General features: G+C 44.1%; 1 protein-coding gene across 4 annotated transcripts in view; it reads right to left on the bottom strand.

Moving 5' to 3' along the window:
- ASAP2 (ArfGAP with SH3 domain, ankyrin repeat and PH domain 2) overlaps positions 1–18,150 on the bottom strand; it is a 187,503-nt gene that overhangs the window by 65,499 nt on the left and 103,854 nt on the right. For all 4 annotated transcript variants that reach the window (XM_056123012.1, XM_056123002.1, XM_056122995.1 and 1 more), the window contains exons 4-7: positions 14,144–14,218; positions 12,493–12,542; positions 8,442–8,571; positions 4,230–4,315 (exon numbers count right to left, since the gene is read on the bottom strand). In XM_056123012.1, coding sequence (XP_055978987.1) covers positions 4,230–4,315; positions 8,442–8,571; positions 12,493–12,542; positions 14,144–14,218 — 341 coding nt within the window. The remainder of the gene's footprint in view (positions 1–4,229; positions 4,316–8,441; positions 8,572–12,492; positions 12,543–14,143; positions 14,219–18,150) is intronic.

The following is an 18,150-nucleotide window of genomic DNA, read 5'->3' on the forward strand; positions in this document are numbered from 1 at the left end:
AAACGATCAGAAAATAAACACACACAAGTTCTTCTGACTGAGTAGCAGTTTAACCAAAATGATAACTTAAAGAAAGTTAAAGCTGTTTAAATGATGTGACAAACATACGGTAAGTGTGCACACACCCACTTACATACACATGTACCCATCCGGAAAGGAAGCGATGGGAGATCCATCATTTTAAAAGGTTACTGAGCTCATGCCCATAAAAGGCCAATGAATTCACTTTTCTACAGTGGTCTGTTGCTACCCAACTGATCGGTTTGGGAAAATAAAGAAAAAAAGGAAATCCCAGAATAGCTTCTTCTTAAAAAATATCAGCAGGGAAGCGACCCACTTCCTAAACTGCTTCACATAAGGTTCACAGGGAAAGAACTAAAGAAGTAATTTGAATGTGAATCACAGAGTCAGGATTTTGTGTCTCTTAAAAATAGTTCATCTTGGAAATGCTACAAATTATAGAGTCTTTCCCCCATACAAACGTGACTGTTTTTCTAACTCAGGTGACTTTGCTTTTAACCTCAGATCAATTGCTCAGGGCATCTTTCTTTGCTTTTTGATCTCAGCTGATTCAGAAATGCAATGTCACTGAAATTACACTAATAATTCCAAAGTAGGACCGGGAAAATAGGTCAAAGGCCCTCAGCGCATGCTTTGTAGAAGAAAGGGCTGGGTTAGATCCCCAGAACTTCTATGGTGCCCTGATCACCACCAGGTGTGACCCCCAAAACCAAGAAAAAATATTCCAAAGCAGGGTTCAGTTCAATTTAATTGCATGTACGTGCCAGACCATCACAGACAGAATAATTGTCCTGGTCTCTTTCCATGGAGACTGAAGAGTAGAGTGGGAGATGTAGCAGGAACAGAGGTGACCCAGGAAGAGTAACGTTTCACAGAAAGACCAGAGCAGCTTCAAAGCAGTGGTCACAGCAGAGTCAGATTTTAGGAGTAAACACAGCTGGGAAAGGCATGGGGAAACAGAACAAACTCTAAGCAAAGGGAACAACGTTTCACAGATCTCTCAACCTGTGTTGATATGCCTGTCCGGAGAAAGCAAATTCCTGTGGCAGTTCAAAGGCTACAGATTCCTACGTGGCTCCACACTCTCTCTGTGCACCTGGCCCCTCCCTGGACAGGAGTTTGCCACACCAAACAGGAACCAGTGACCAACATCATCAACCAGGTTCCAAATAAGAACTTTCCCGTAATTCGCAGAGTGACCATTTCTCACACACTTTTCCATTTCCATGGCCAGGCTTGCATCCCTATGACTGTGCTGTTTCTCACAGGCTGATGTGTCTAGGGACCTTGGTTTTCTGTTGCAACCGAACCTTAAAGAGTGCACAGCACAGAGTGGGAGCTCAATAAATACTGCTCAATGAGTCCTTCTCTTAAATTAAGAGGGGGCTGAAGTGATAGCACAGTGGGTAGGGTGTTTGCCTTGCATGCGGCCAACCCAGGTTCGATTCCCAGCATCCCATATGGTCCCCTGAGCACCCTCAGGAGTAATTCCTGAGTGCAGAGTCAGGAGTAACCCCTGTGCATCGCCGGATGTGACCCAAAAAGTAATAATAAAAAAAGAAAGTTCCAAGAGCTTTTTTTTTTTTTTCGCTTTTTGGGTCACACCCAGCGATGCTCAGGGGTTACTCCTGACTCTGCACTCAAGAATCACTCCTGGAGAGAGAACACAGGGGATTGCCCTGCCACAGAGACAGGGGGGATGGGGGGATGGGGGTGGGAGGGATATTATCCATGGTGGTGGAAAATGGGCACTGGTGGAGGGATGGGTATCTGATCATTGTATAATTGAAACCAAAGCACAAAAAATTGTAAATTTACAACTGTAAAATAAAATAAAATAAAGGGGGTAAAGGTAAAGGTAAAGGCCCTCCCGTTGATCGTCGATTTGCTCGAGCGGGCCCAGTAACGTCTCCATTGGAGACTTTGTTGTTACTGTGTCTGGCATATCGAATACTCTCGGTAGCTTGCCGGGCTCTCCGAGAGGGGCGGAGGAATCGAACTTGGGTCGGCCATGTTGGCTGCTTGTAAGGCGAATGCCCTACCGCTGTGCTATTGCTCCAGCCCAAAGGGGGAAAAAAAAAAAAAGAATCACTCCTGGCAGTGCTGGGAGACCATATAGGATGCCGGGGATCAAAACCAGGTTGGCTGCATGCAACACAAACACCTTACACACTGTACTATCACTCCGGCCCTTAGGAGCTTTTTAACACAAATGTTGGGGGCAACAACTGGCAGTGCTCATGGCTTATACCTGGCACTGTGTTGAGGGATCACTTCTGATGGGGTACAGGGAACCATATGGGATGCCAGAGATCAAACCTGTGTCAAATGCATGCAAGGCAAGTGCCTTATCTGCTGTACTAACTCTCCAGTTCCCACAATGATGTTTTTTTCCTGTCTTAAGAACTTGGAAGCAGAGATAAGATATAGAGAAGGGAAGACCCTGAGGCTGGGGTCTGAGGGGCTCACTGTGAAGGGCTAAGAATGTGTCTGGCACAGTGGAGGATTGGAGGCGATGACTGAAGAAACTTCTCCCTCCACTCAGTCTTTTCTGCTCATCCCTCTCATCTGCTTCATAGGATAAATGATACGCAACATGTTTTAATTTAATATACCACATAAGTACCATCTCGTTTCTGTCTGAACAAACAATGACAACAAAAACATCTGAGAAGTCACATTAGATCAAAACCTGTACTTCTAGGGCCAGGAAGACAGCTCAAAGGGCTGGAGCTTATGCTTTGTATGTGGGAGCTCCAGGTTCGAGCCCTGGCACTGCACAGTACCCAGAACACCACCAGGAGCAATCTCTGCACTGAGTCAGAAGGAGTCACTTAGCATTAGCACTGCTGGGTGCAGGACCCAAACAAACAAAAAGTTGCCCCCTCCACCCTTAATTTTTTTTTTCCTTTTTTGGTTTTGGAGTTATACTCAGCAGTGGTCTGAGCTTACTGCTGGCTCTGAGCTCAGAAATCACTCATGGTGAGCTTGGGGACAACATGGAGTGTTGAGGATCAATCCTGGGTCAGCTGTATACACGGAAAACAATCTCCCTATGGTACTATCTATTACTCTGCCCCAGTTGGCCTCTCTTTCTGACAGTGAGATGACAACTTTGGTTGGGTGTAGTGACAGCAAGTCTTCAAAGTCTATAGATGTGACATAAAATTTTATATAGTACTATAAACCACCGATATATAAAAAAATTTAAGTTTTCCCCTATACAAAAAAAAAAAGAACAAAAATAAACGTAGCTGAAAATTACTGCCGATTCTTATCTCAGTTTTAAAAATTTGAGATATAATTCTCAATATAATTCTCCGCAGAGCCTGGCAAGCTCCCCATGGCGTATTTGATATGCCAAAAACAGTAACAAGTCTCACAACAGAGACGTTACTGGTGCCCACTTGAGCAAATCGATGAACAACAGGAGGACAGTGCTACAGTGCAGTGCTATAATTCTGAAATTGCAAAACTCATGTTTTTTTTTTTTTTTTAAAGAGGGACTGTGTCGATGCTCAGCCGGTTTGATTAGAGTATGATGCTCAGGTCAGCAGGGCTCCACACCATGGAGGTGGTGGTCACTGCACTGTCAGAGATGGAATTCAGAGCTCCACCATTTAAGCCATCTCTCTGGTAAAAAATTCACTCTGTGAAACTGTAATTCAGTGGTTTTTAGTATCTTCAAAAGTTGTACATTCATCAGGTGCCGGACATTTTCATGACCTCAAGAAGAAACCCTGCACCATTAGCACTCGTCTTCCATTCCTTTCCTGAGCCCAAACAATTATTCACCTGTTTTCCAGCTCTGGACTTGCCAATTCCTTACCTTTCGAATCAGAGCAGTGTAGCCTTTTGTCTCTAGATTTTTCTCTTTTAGCATGTTTCCAAGGTTCATCTATAATAAAGCACGTAGTAGATTGCATTCCGCTTACTCTCAATGTTTTGGATGTTATCGTGTTGGGGTCACACCTGGGAGGGCTTACTCCTGGTTCTGTGCTCAAGGAACTATATAAGGTGCTGGGGATCTAACCTGGAGTCAGCCACATGCAAGGCAAGTGCCCTAACCACTGTCCTATCCTCAAGTGCTACGAGCAATTTTCAGGAGATTGCTTATTTTCTTCAATAAATGTCAATAATCAATAGCCACCAGAAGTTGTCATAAAGAATCATTTGAAATAATATCTTAACAAAGAAAAACAACTTACTTGCACTGAGCATGAAAATATTTGATCAGATTCTGAAGTAAATCCACTCCCTTTTTAATCTTTATTTCATTGACTTTCAGCAGATACTGTTCAAAAACAAACAAAAAAGGAAGTGTCATAGATATGAACAGAATATCAATTTAATATCAGCCTCTGAGAACAGAGATAACCATCTCTTATACCTAGCTTTGTGACACACTCAAGGGTGCTCAGGGCTACTCTTGGCAGTGCTCAGGAAACCATGTGGGGCTAGGGATTTAAACCTGGGCCTCCCCCATGACAAACATGTGCTCAGCCCATTGGACAATCTGTCCAGTCTTCTGCTTCGTTAACCTTCTTTATTGGGGATAGAGCTCTTGGGAGATGCTTCATACTTTCTGAATGCTTTAGTTTAATGCTATATTAATTACTGGAAACACAAGCAATTAAATATTTAAGAACCAATAATCAAACAGTCTTTTAATGTACGAGGAGATTCACTCCAGTGCATGAGAGACTGTCGTGAGAAAGAAAAGCATGACAACCATCTTGACCATTCTCAGTAGCTTACTTCTGACTAAAGTTTCTTTCACTAGGCAGGTAATTATTATTTTTGCATATAATTTTATTTTTTTAAATTTTTAAAAATTTTTATTAGTGAAACACCATGAGGTACAGTTGTAGACTTACAAATCTTTGTGCTTGGGTTTCAGTTATACAATGATCGAGTACCCATCCCTCCACCAGTGCCCATTCTCCACCACCAATGGTCCCAGTATCCCTTCCACCTCCTCATCTCCCCTACCCCACCCCACCTCTGTGGCAGGACATTCCCTTTTGTTCTCTCTCTCCTTTTGGGTGCTATGGTTTGCAAAAGAGGCATTGAGTGGCACTCAGTTCGGTCTATAGTCCACTTTCAGCATGCATCTCCCATCCTGGGAGGATCTTCCCAACACCCTTTACTTGGTGTTCCCTTCTCTATCTGAGCTGCCCTTTCCCCCAACATGTGCGCCTGGACTCCAAGCCATGGAGTTGAACCTCCTGGCACTTATCTTGACTATTCTTGGGTGTTAGTCTCCTATTTGTTACTTTATATTCCACAGATGAATACAGTCTTCCTATGTCTGTCCCTCTCTTTCTGACTCATTTCACTTAGCATGATACTTTCCATGTAGTACCACTTGTATGTAAATTTCATGACTTCATCTTTTCTAACAGCTGCATAGTACTCGATTGTGTAGATGTACCAGTCATCTGTTCTTGGGCACTCGGGTTTTTTCCAGATTTTGACTACTGTGAACAGTGAAGCAATGAACATAGAAGTGCAGATGTCATTTCAACTACATTTTTTAGGCAGGTAATTATTGAGAACACAAAAATACCGCTAATTTTTTTTTGTAAGCTGAGGCTCTTGTTACTCTACCACCAATCCTAAAAAGTTCCCCCTACATTCAAAAGCAAAATTTAAATTGAAACCATTTTTAACTTGGAGAATTCATTAACAACCATTAACAACACATCACAAATCCCAAGAGACCTATTTTCGCTCAGCATCAATAAATATCTTTGTTTTTGATAAAAGTTTTATAAAGCAAGGGCTCTTTTAGCCTTTGGTATCCTCCTTTTTGATATTTCTTTATCATTAGTTATTAACTGAGTAAGTTGTTTGGCAATGTATCAAGAGGAGTATATGGTTAATAAGATACTTGGCAACATGTCAAGCTTTAAAATGCGTATCTCTAACCTAAAAATTCTACTTATAGGAACATAAGCTAGATAATCACAACAGTTTACAAAGATGAATGAGAAAGAAAAGGTCTTGCAGTTTTCCTTGGAAAATTGAAAAATGGCAACAGGCCAAATGTAATGAACATGAAGCAGTAGTTGGACACATCATGAGGAAAGTACTGTGGAGCCATTACGCTAATAATGTCTTCTTGACATGGGAAGATGCCTCTGACACACTAGTGCATGAAAAAAATCAGGTCACAAGGCATCACAGAGGTTGATTCTATTTCTGTGAATGATTTTTATGAATATACACAGAAGAGTAGGAGCAATTTTTAGCTAAGGGTCAAATGGGCTATTTTTGCTACATAAGATTTGGGACAATCTTTAATTTCATACACATTCTTATATTAAACATATTGAAAAATAAATTTCATCTTATAATAAAATTAGCATGATAGGATCTCTCATATCTTCTCCATTCACAGTGGCGTGGCTCTGCATCACCCACTTGGTAATACAAATTTCTGTCTAAAATTCATTTGAAAGATAGAGTTCCACAGCTTTAAAATGAAGTCTGAAAGCTATTTGCCTAGCTTAGATGCTGGGCAACTAAAGTTTGAAATAGCTCAGTGTTTAAGTTTTTAGGGTCATGGTCACGGTCATAGTCTTCCCATTGTTCATCGATTTGCTCGAGCGGGCCCAGTAACATCTCCATCGTGAGACTTGTTGTTACTGTATTTGGCATATCGAACACATCACAGGTAGCTTGCCAGGCTTTGCCGTGCTGGCGAGATACTCTCGGTAGCTTGCCGGGCTCTCCGAGAGGGGCGGAGGAATCGAAGTCGGGTCGGCCATACTGGCCGCGTGCAAGGCAAACGCCCTACCGCTGTGCTATAAGCTTGGAAATGGCAAATTGTGGAGAGAGTTCAATAATTTAGAAGGACTTTCAGGTAATAGACTGATTTTTCAGGAAACCTCCCTGCAAATGCTCTTCCTTCCCCAGGGCAAGTTCTTTTATTCCTCCGTCTGTGCCCTTCATCAGACATCCCTCACCTCTGTGCTTTAGGCTTTAGGGAGGGCTGTGAGGCCCACCATGCTTTTGCCTATGCACTGAAAGGCTGACTCTAGTCACTGCTAGCTGCAGAGGTAGGGGGTCTGTTACCTCAGCACACACAGGGTCCCACAACCACCTAGCGACTGGCTCAAAAGAGGGCTTAAGAGTCTGAGTTAGAGGCATCGGCCCAAGAGCACATTTCTATTAAGCCACTTAACCAGTGCACACAATTCATTTGTCTAAGTCCAGAGAGAAAGCTAGAGCAGCAGGTGATGCAACTGAAAGGCAATGCCAGAGCATGTGAAATGGGTACCTCTCACTTCTGGGATATGCTAATAATATATGGACCAAATCTGAGTTCACAACAATTCAAACAATCAGTCGTGAAGAGCTTGGTGGACAGATTTCCTCCTAACCATCTCCAAAGACAGTGCAATCCAAGGACACATATACAGATTCTTCCTAACTTCATTCTTTAAGACCACTACCAGTATGGAAACAATGCCCAATGTATGTGTACCGGGCAGCAGTTTCCTAGCTCTTGCTTCCCCAATACTGCCTGAAAGAGGCCAGGCAGGTACTGGTACATAAGATGCTGGATTATAAAAACAACATGGATATATATAAAACACATGCTCTTGGGGCTGGAGCAATATTACAGCAGGTAGGACGTTTGCCTTGCACGTGGCTGACCTGGGTACGATCCCCAGCATCCCATATGGTCCCCTGAGCACTCTTGAGTGCAGAGTCAGAAGTAATTCCTGAGCATCATTGGATGAGACCCAAAAAAAGAAAAAAAATAATAAAACCAAACATGTATACACATACAGTAGCACCCTGTCCTTTAATCTCTCCCCTCACCCCACCCCCCATCTACAGTAATATTTTGAGCTTCTTTAATTTTTCTAAATAACAACTTTCTTTTGAAAAAAGTCTAAGAGACAAATTCAGTGAAAAAGAAAGCAACAAAAGAGGCATATAGGGCAAAAAAAGACATAGAAAACAAAAGCAGAACAGCAAACTTCAATCCAACCATAGCAATAGTAACAGCAAACGGGAATGGATTAAATAATTCCATCAGAAGGCAGAGACTGCCACCTGGATAAAATAATACAATCCCACTCTGAGTTGTCTACAGTAAACACCATCTGATCAAAGACACATGGAAGCAGAGAGCACACGTGTTGAGGATTTATGAGAGGCCAGGGAGGACAGTCTTTGTTTTATTTCCCCCACTTTTAACAAAAATTTGGGGTTAATCTAATCCCACATTCTGAGTGACTGAAGCTGCCCTAACAATAGGAATTGGACAAATGGAGTTTTCCCAAAGCTGCAGGTCGAGAGGGACACTGTTCCCGGATGGGCAGGCACTCTGCAGCTGGTCACAGCGGGTACAGGTAGCCTCCTTAAGCCCAGGACCCAGAACCCTCTGTCTCAGACCCTCTTACCTCGCACATCTGGAGCTGGAAGAACCGCCGCTCCTTCTCCATCTCTTCAGCTATTTCCGCCCCACTTATTTCGGTGCGAATCATCCCGTGGAGCTTGGCATGTTCCTTTTTCTCCTTTTCTATTTTGGTTCTACAGGTAAACAGAGCAAGGATCAATCAGGCTACCACTTGGCATGGAGCTGGAGAGCCTGGAAGCGAAGCTGAGACCCCCCCCCCCCCCCCCCCCCCCAAGGCAGAGGCTCATGGGGCCAGGCCTTGTGTTCCTAACTTGCTGGAAAGGCTTTTATCTTTTCCTTCCGTTGAGTAGAGAACCAGCAGGTCCCTCCTAAGCACCTACTCTAACAGGCCTAGCGGGAGGAGGCAGAGCGCCTGGGGGCTTCCGTCAGCCCACAGAGGGGCTGTGTGTGGGAAATAGCGTTGCGGCCTGCTAGTACTCTGTGGCCTTTTCTCCAGGAACCCCCCCAACCACTGCACCGGCCACTTGGGGCAGTCATGACAGACCGCAGACTTGAGCAGACAGTGCTCACCACTGCAGAAGCCAACTGGCCCCTCTTTAAGCTTGGGGGCTTCATTCTCCCTTCCACATTTATCTCATGTTCCTCGTCAGCGCTTTTCAACTCCAGACCATGGACTGGTACAGACCCACAAGTGTGATGAGGGCTGAGAAGCCCTGTTCCACGTGCTGAATGAACAATGCAGGGTGGAAAGGCTCCGAGGAGGCACGCCCACCCATGAGGCCACCCCTTCATTTTATGAAGGGATTGAAATAACTGATTTTTTATTCCAGAGAAAAAGAGATTTCAACAAAAACCACGGAAAACACTCAAGAAATTTCAAGAACTGCTATGAAGGGACTAGACATTTTGCAGAGCCTCAAGCCTTGCTCAAGGATATAAAGCAGTACATTCAACAAAGATATTGAGTTACTCTGAATATAAGAATTTCCCATCACATGGAAAGAACTGGGGCGGGGAGTGGGGGGGATTTAGGATAGGAACCACACCAGTGATGCCCAGGGCTTACTCTCAGCTCTACACTCAAGAATCACCTCTGACAGTGCTCGGAGAACCATATGGGATGCAGAGGATCGAAACTCGATCGGACACATGCAAAGCAAATGCCTTACCTGCTGTACTATCTCTCTGGCCTCAGAAAGAATGAATTTAACAAGACATCCCACATGGCAGAGCCTGGCAATCTCCCTGTGGTATATTGGATATGCCAAAAACAGTAACAAGTCTCACAATGGAGACGATGCTGGTGCCCGCTCAAGCAAACTGATGAACAACAGGATGACAGTGCTACAGGGCTACAGAAGATATATAGTTTTTTAATTCTTTTTTTTTAATCTCCATGCACTGCATTGGGTTCTCAGCTATTTGAATAAGAATAAAAATAAAAGATGGGCATTTGGTGGAGAGGTTGTCAAATAAATATATGCATCAGAGTGTGACCAGAAGAACCATCAGTTCCCTGGGACAACTACTATATAGCTCCAATGCTCCATCTGACCATCTCCAAGGGATCAAGTCACAGCCCACAGGTCTTCCATTCCCCTAAAATCAGGTATAAACGACTGTCTGGGAACCTAACGGACAACTTACGGCTATTTGTTACTTATCAAAGGCATCTTGGAATAAATCAGTCTCACATGTTAATGGGTAAATAGCAACTTCCTGTATTTCCCCGAGAATGACTTCAAGTTTAAAAGGTTGCTATTCCCTCCTTCTCAAACACTGGGATTTTGTAAGCAATTCTGTCCCCACTCAAATCATTTGTATGTTGATTTTGCAGAACTTGATCTCACTTCCCCTTCAAACCTTTTTAAAATGTCAGGCAACGGGTTCACAGCTTCCTCTAGGAACTTAGTGGGTGGTGAGAGCCAGCAAATCCCTCTCCTGGGCCTAGCACTGGCTCTCTGCCTGCAGCCCGCAGCAAGCCAGCGAGTTCAGGAGAGGCGAGGATCCTTCGCCACTGATTGTGCTGAGCTGCTACACAATAGGCAGATGCCAAAGGGTTGGGGAGAGCTCATTAGGGCCTCTCAGGGTAGAGTGGTCCTTCAAGGGTTCTTGTTTAAGCCTCTCTCTAGGCTTCTCCATTGCGTATGCCAAAGGCAAAAGCTTAGCATTCAGAGATCCTAGCAACTTTTGAGATGGAAATATAAGACTTCCAGGATAGAATCCTAGATGATGGGTGTCTTTTAGCTTTTGTTTTTTTTAATGGGGGAAGCAGGGGAGATACTAACAAGCAACGCTCATGGGGACCTGAATACTACCCCAAGTGTCTTCCCTTTGTTCATCGATTTGCTCACGCAGGCCCAGTAACGTTTCCATTTTGAGACTTATTGTTACTGTGTTTGGCATATTGAATACGTCACGGATAGCTTGCCAGGCTTTGCCGTGCGGGCGAGATACTCTCGGTAGCTTGCTGGGCTCTCCGAGAGGGGCAGAGCAATCGAACCCAGCTCGGTCGGGCTGGCTGTGTGCAAGGCAAAAGCCCTACCGCTGTAGCTAACCAGACTTGATGGTTGGATGCCCACCAGAGCCACGCCCAGCAGTGCTGGGAGTTAAACTGGGAGTGTTGCACTCGATCTGTCTAGTCTTTTAAGCCATCGATCTGATCCCAGTATCCTATAGTAAATTTACTCCACCATTGAACAGACAGCTGAGGTGAGTTAAAAACAAACCAAAAACCAAAAAGCTGAGGCCAGGCCTGCGGTACAGTAGAGATCTTGAATGTGCAGGGCCCTGGATGCCTTATCCCTGGGGCACAATAAACAAAGAAAAAAGCCAACAAAATGCTTGCAGTTACTTTTAGGTAAGGGTAAAGGTAAAGGCCCTCCCGTTGATCGTCGATTTTGCTCGAGCGGGCCCAGTAACGTCTCCATTGGAGACTTTGTTGTTACTGTGTCTGGCATATCGAATACTCTCGGTAGCTTGCCGGGCTCTCCGAGAGGGGCGGAGGAATCGAACTCGGGTCGGCCATGTTGGCCGCTTGTAAGGCGAACGCCCTACCGCTGTGATATCGCTCCAGCCCGAGATGGACTTTTTCCTTAGTACTTCTCTCTTTACCAGATGACTTCATATTAAAGTTTCTATTTTCACTCAGAAATCTTTTATTACTTCAGATAGAGCTATTCAAAAACAAACACCAGGGATCCGGCATGATGGTACAGCGGATGGCAGGGTGTTTGCCTTGCAAGCAGCTGACCTGGGTTTGATCCTCAGCACCGCATGTGGTACCCTGAGCTCAACAGGCGTGATCCCTGACCTCGGAGCCAGGAATAAGCCCTGAACACCACCAGGTGTGGCCCAAAAACCACACCAAAACAAAAATCAGAACAAGGCACTTAAACATGCTTTCTACTTTTCAAGTACCTAAAATAATCAAAACCATTATCTCAAGTATTTCAAGCTCGGCACCAGCTAGCTCAGTCCTCACCACTCTAGGAAGGAGGAAGTGTGACTGGAAATGTTACAAAGGCCAGGGGGTGGCAGCGCCTGTTCCCAGCAAGGGCTTGGGAGCACAGAGACCCACCAAACAGCTGTCTGATCTCCTGGCAAGTGAAACCACCCAATAAAGCCAAAGAGAAGGAGGATCCCAACAGTCTCTCTTTTCTCTTTCTAAAAAATCAAAGGATTGGGGAAGAAGAAAGAAGCAGAAAGCTTTCACAGATCACCAGAAGAAGGATGGAGTTGGAAAACTATAATGTCACGAACGTGATAAAATGGGATGGGCAGGATGGAACTAGAAAAGAGAAATTGGTTCTACGTTTTTCTTAATTAACTTTCCTGAAGGTAAAAGCCTATATCACTGGTATGACATAAGTGAAAGGGATGAGAGAAAACTTGTTTAAACAGTCAACACCATCAAATTTAGGCTCCAAATATGAACACACCTGGCACCATAACAAACAACAGCAGTACGGTGTTAGGTAAATTCTTTCCTGGATTAGAGTTTATTTAGACAACACCTTCAAAGCAATAAAAACTCTATTTAAAAATGGAACCCCAAATTACCTACGCCTATTTTTAAAAATGAAAACACTCACATTTTTGTTTCATAGTCCTTCCAAGCTTTATCAAAAGGTTTTTTCAGATCCTGTAAACAGAGAAGCATGAATTAAACACGACTAATCATTAACTTCTGGGCAAGAAAAACTGACTTAACCCCAGACCAGTACTGAAAGCAGCATAAATTTCTGTAATAAACGAAGCGTGTGATCCCATGACGGGACGGGGGGAGAGAATTTAGAGTTTTTAATTAGGCTAGTAATGGAATTTCCTTTTTCAGTAAATGAAAAAAAGTATTACAGAATATAACAAATGCATACTGAAATGACAATTACAATAAGACAACTCAAGGCCCATCTTGGTTCACCTATACCCTACACTGGGATGATTGTGAAATTAAACCTAGAAAGTCATAACAAGCTCTGGCTTTACTAAAATAGATGAATCTCCAAAAACATGTAATCCTGATTTGGGTACCAAAAATAGACTAGAAGCCAATCACCTTCTGAGGTCTTCTGATTCCTCTCTTATCTAAAAAACTCAGGACTCATGCTGATAGAATCTGGCTTCAATATGTTCTGAATCACTAATTCTTTCAAAGATCCCCATCCTGTTAGCAGGGTTATTCTGGAAGAATAAGTCTTTCAGTGTGGGGAAATTTACATTTTTTTGCGGGGGGCAAGGGGGATGTTGGAGCGGTGGGTGCACAGCCAGCATTGCTCAGGGCTGACTCCTGGTGCTGCACTCAGGGATCACTCCTGGCAGTGCTGAGGGATTATATGGAGTGCTGAGGATCGAATCAGAGTCAGCTGCATGCAAGGCAAGCATATTCCCTGCTGAGCTATCTCTCTGGCCCTGGGAGCTTACCTTTTCATGTTTGACCGTTGACTGGTCTGGTAACAAGGCCAGTGAATGTAGCATGGCCCTCTCCCCTCTCTTTCTTGCACCTCTGCAGACTCCTACATACCTACATGGTCTCAAGCTACATGCCAAGTCCAATGTGTAGCATTGCCAGGATTTCTCCACTTGGCCGCTTCCCCTCTGCCTGCTCTTGTCTCCCGTCTTTCTAACTCCACCACCCTGTTCTCTGGGGAAGAGATCCTCAGTGTCCTGAGGGTGCACCAGACACGCTTCTCTTGCACAGCACGCCCCGGCAGGCGCACTCTGTGAAGGTGACGCCAAGAGGATTCCCACCTGTCAAGCGGGGCTGTAGGATGTGGGAGGGCGTGACCTTGTGCAGAGTCAATCAAAAGGAAATGCTCTCCTGAGACACCCCCCGGTCCCCCACAATCATCTCCCCTTTGTAGGACGCAGCTATTTGTACCAAAGCAACTTTATGACTCCAGCATTTGTGCCCAAACCCCAGGGACAAATCCAGCCGGAAAACCAGACTTTGCCATACAGGTTTGTCTCCCAACGTCAACTGATGGTGCCCACTGCTGCCAAAAGGGCTGTTTTTTTCCCTCATGCCTTTCTCCTGTCACCACATTTAGAGTACCAGCAGGATGCCAAGAGAGGTTGTGAGCCCCTCAACTGGGGCTGAGACAGAGGGCAGAGATGGCCAACAAAAGGAAACCGAGGCAGTCAAAGCCATTCCAGTCAGGGACAGACAGAGACGTGGTGACTGCCGTGACAGCAGCATGATGGCGACCCCCTCAGCTCCTCGATGAGCAGGGCCTGGTGTCGTACCCCTTTCACGCCTTTCAGGTCCCCCTTCAGCAAACTGTCCAACGGGAAGGAGATGATGTTGTTCATGTTCTGAATCTAAAAAACAAAAGCAAAATGAATATTTAGATCCAATTTCCCCTCTAACCTAACTGTACAGACAGCAAAGACGGAGGCAAGGACGTTTGGTAATAATTAACCTTCTCTTACAGCCATACTGGCACAAGCATAACAGCCTCATCCATATTTATACTCTTCGTGATGAGATTTTATCTAAGGGGTGAACTGGATGACGAATGGAAAGTCTAGATCCGTTTTTCGCAAAATCACCTTCTATTACTCAATAAATTTGTGAAAAGTCGTGAAATTTGTGGCAATAATCATATATATGCTGAGGAAAAAGGTAGCAGAAAATAGTCAATAACAGAAAAGTGTTTTTCAAGACAGAACTATAGAGACACCCATCTCTCATTCTTTCTTATGACTTCATGCCAGGTACATCCCAGAAGATCAGTTCTCAGGATTCCCCAGGGAAAAAAATCAAAAGGAAAAACACAAAGGGGGTTCTGTCTCCGGTGAATGTGTCTGGATAAATTCTAAGAAGATAAGTGTGTACGCATCAAAAAGAACAAGAACAACCTGTGCTGGTGCAGAAGCAGGGAGAAAGGAACTCTCATTCATTGTTGGTGGGTGGGAATGCTGACTGGTCCAACCTTTTTGGAAAACAATATGGGCATTCTTCAAAATATTAGAAATTGACCTTCCATATGACCCAGCAATACCATTTCTGGGAATATAACTTGGGGGTGCAAAAAAACACAATAGAAATGACATCTGCACTTGTATGTTCATTGCAGCACTATTCACAATAGCCAGAATCTGGAAACAACCTGAGTGTCCTAGAACAGACAACTGGTTAATGAAACAAAGGTACATCTACACAATGGAATATATGCAGGTGTTAGAAAAGATGAAGTCATGAAATTTTCCTATAAGTAGATGGACATGGAGAGTATCATGCTAATAGAAATAAGTCAGAAAAAAAGGGACAGATGAAGAATGACTGCACTCATTTGTGGAAGATAAAATAGCAATATGAGACTAATACCCAAGGACAGTAGAGACATGGGCCAGGAGGATTGCTCCATGGTTGGAAGCCTGCCTCAAATGCTCAGGGAGAAGGCAGTTAGGATAGAGAAGGGATCACTAAGTCAATGATGGCTGGAGGGATCGCTCAGGATGTGAGATGTATGCTCAAAGTAGACAAAGGACAAAAAATGATGACCTTTCACTATCTGTACTGTAAACCATAATGCCCTAAAGTAGAGAGTAAGAAGGAAACTGCCTGCCATAGAGGCAGGGGTGGGGTGGAGTGGGGTGAGTGGGGGTGGCAGGAGCGATACTCAGGGACATTGATGGTGGGAAAGCAAGAATGGTGCAGGGTTGGGTGTTCGATCACTCTGACTGAAAATGAAACTCAATCATGAAAGCTTTGTAACTATCTCACAGTGATTTGATTTTAAAAAATTTTTTTAAAGTGTGTATGTGTGTGTGTGTGTGTGTGTGTGTGTGTGTGTGGTGTGTGTGCGTGCGTGCCTGCTCACTACCAGAGAAAGAAGAGTGAGGGCTCCTGTTTGTCTCCCTGTAGCAAGAAGGCCAGAATCTGGTGGTGAAACAAGTTGTCATGATGGATTAGATCAAGTGGAAACAACTCTCCTGACACACTGGAAGGACATAGGAAGCAAGGTCAGCCCACTGGCTACTTAAGTGTGAATAAATCAAAGACAAGGAGCTGTTAGTAGAAAGACCCTTCGGGCACAGACAAGCCTGTGGTCTACACCCTATGAGGGTCCCTCCAATGGGAGAGTAAATAGATACACTTGATTCGTCTCCCTAGGTTCAGATGTCACCACATCTGCCAGACAGCTCTGTTAGGGCTGGTAATGTGCCACTTGGGTTACATGTGTCCCAATTTGGGGGCTAGAGAAGGCGAAGGCAAGAGTAAGGCTGTGGAGCCTTAAATTCATTCTTACAATTCAACAAACAAAATTTTTTATTACTGGGTTCGCTCGAGCAAGTCAATGAACAACGGGAGGACAGTGCTATAAAGTGCTATCCTAAATAGAAATACCCAATAGGTACACTTTTTAAAAACATTATAGGGGTCTGATTTCCATTAAGTATTTTGTATTTACATATCAAAATGAAAAAAAGTTTGCTTGAAAACAACTATAGTAATATCTGTACCAACCACCACCAGTCCTGTCAAATAATATCACTGTCTTCCAGTTGTTCATCGATTTGCTGGAGCGGGCCCAGTAACATTGTGAGACTTGTTGTTACTGTTTTTGGAATATCAAATACATCATGAGTAGCTTGCCAAGCTTTGCTGTGCAGGCAAGATACTCTCAGTAGCTTGTGGGGCTCTCCAAGAGGGGCGGAGGAGTCGAAGGTGGAGGAATCGAACTCAAGTCGACCGGGTTGGCCGTGTTCAAGGCAAATGCCCTACCCGCTCCAGCCCTGTCAAATACATGATGGATTAATGACCATCATTTCAGATAAACACCTTTTGGATTAACTTTTGTCCTAGCTAAGATGAGGATATTAACTCAACATTTGTCATCACCTCAAGTAGTGACTTGCTGGAAATAGCCTTAGGAGTTAAATTTTTAAATACTGAAAAGCTGAGTTTAAGGCAGTTCCAAGGAATGACAAGAAGGAATAGTGACAAAACAAAGGGTGTGCCAATGAATAATCCCTCTGGGCCAGCCCTCCCTGACTTCTCCGGCCAACAGTGGAAGGAAGAAACACGTCCCCATGCAAGTCTGCCCTGGCTCCATTTCCATGAACCCTCCTGGCAGCCTGGTGGTAACTGCACAGGTGTCACTCCCATCCCCACACCCCACCCCTCCAACCTTTATTCCTTTGATGCTGTTCTCCAACGTCCTCTTAGGACATCATCTCTGCTTGCTCTCTGCTCTGCTCCACACTCGCTCTGCTCCTTCCCCCATTTTCCCACTTTACCCTGTTAGTCTGCTGGACCTCACTGGCCCTTTCGGGGATAAAGCACTGGATTCCCTTGCTACTGACCACCATCTCCCAGTCCCTTCCTGGCCATGGCCCTCCTGCACAGTTCCTTACAGATCGAGTTGGGAGAATGTACTTAAGAAAGACTAAACTTATTCTAGTATTGAAGACCCTCCAGAATGCAACTTCATCTGTCACTTTTCGGCTTCATTTTTTGGTCAGATGGAAGCCTTTGCTGCTTTTGGCTTTCTTAATCTGAACACATGCGCAGTGTGTTTCTCCCTAGAGCCCTAATGTTCAAAGCTTACTCAAATGCCACCTTCTCGGTTAATATCTCCAGTTTAATCTGAATTAATATCCCAGCTGAAACTGATCTCCACCCAATCCTCAATATTTTCTTTTAAAAAATGCTTACAGTACTTTCAGGTTTTTCATTGTATTTTTTGGCTTAAGAGTGACAGTTGTCTGTGCTCAGTGCTTACAACTGGCTCTGCACTTAGAAATCACTCCAGGCTGGGCTCAGGGGACCATATCATTCCAGGTATAGATCCTGGGATAGCCATGTATTAGCAATTGTCCTACTCACTGTATTATCTCTCTGGTCCAGACTTGGCAGGTTCTACCCTATATTCCAGCTGGACAACCTAACACCATCAAGTTGAAAGCGTAGCTTCAACTGCACTTCATTTTAACCTTCTCCATTGCACCTAGCTCAAGAGTTGGCTCAGTTTGATGCTTCAAAATTATTGAATTAATGTACCCAAATATTCTGAGCATCCAGAGAAAATTTAGAGAGGCTTCAGAAACATTCATGCATTTAATTAAACATAGCATGACAAAGGCCTATGTGGATTCATTCATTCATTTATCATGCATCAATTGAGTTCCTCTTTGTAGACAACAGCAAGCTGGCTACAAAGATAAAATAAGACATGATGTTCAGGATGCTTGCCATCTCAGAGGAAGAACAAATATGTACATATCAGAAATTAAGCAAAAATTCT

The sequence above is a fragment of the Sorex fumeus genome, unplaced genomic scaffold, assembly GCF_029834395.1.
Source record: "Sorex fumeus unplaced genomic scaffold, SorFum_2.1 ptg000006l, whole genome shotgun sequence".
Classification (NCBI taxonomy): Eukaryota; Metazoa; Chordata; class Mammalia; order Eulipotyphla; family Soricidae; genus Sorex; species Sorex fumeus.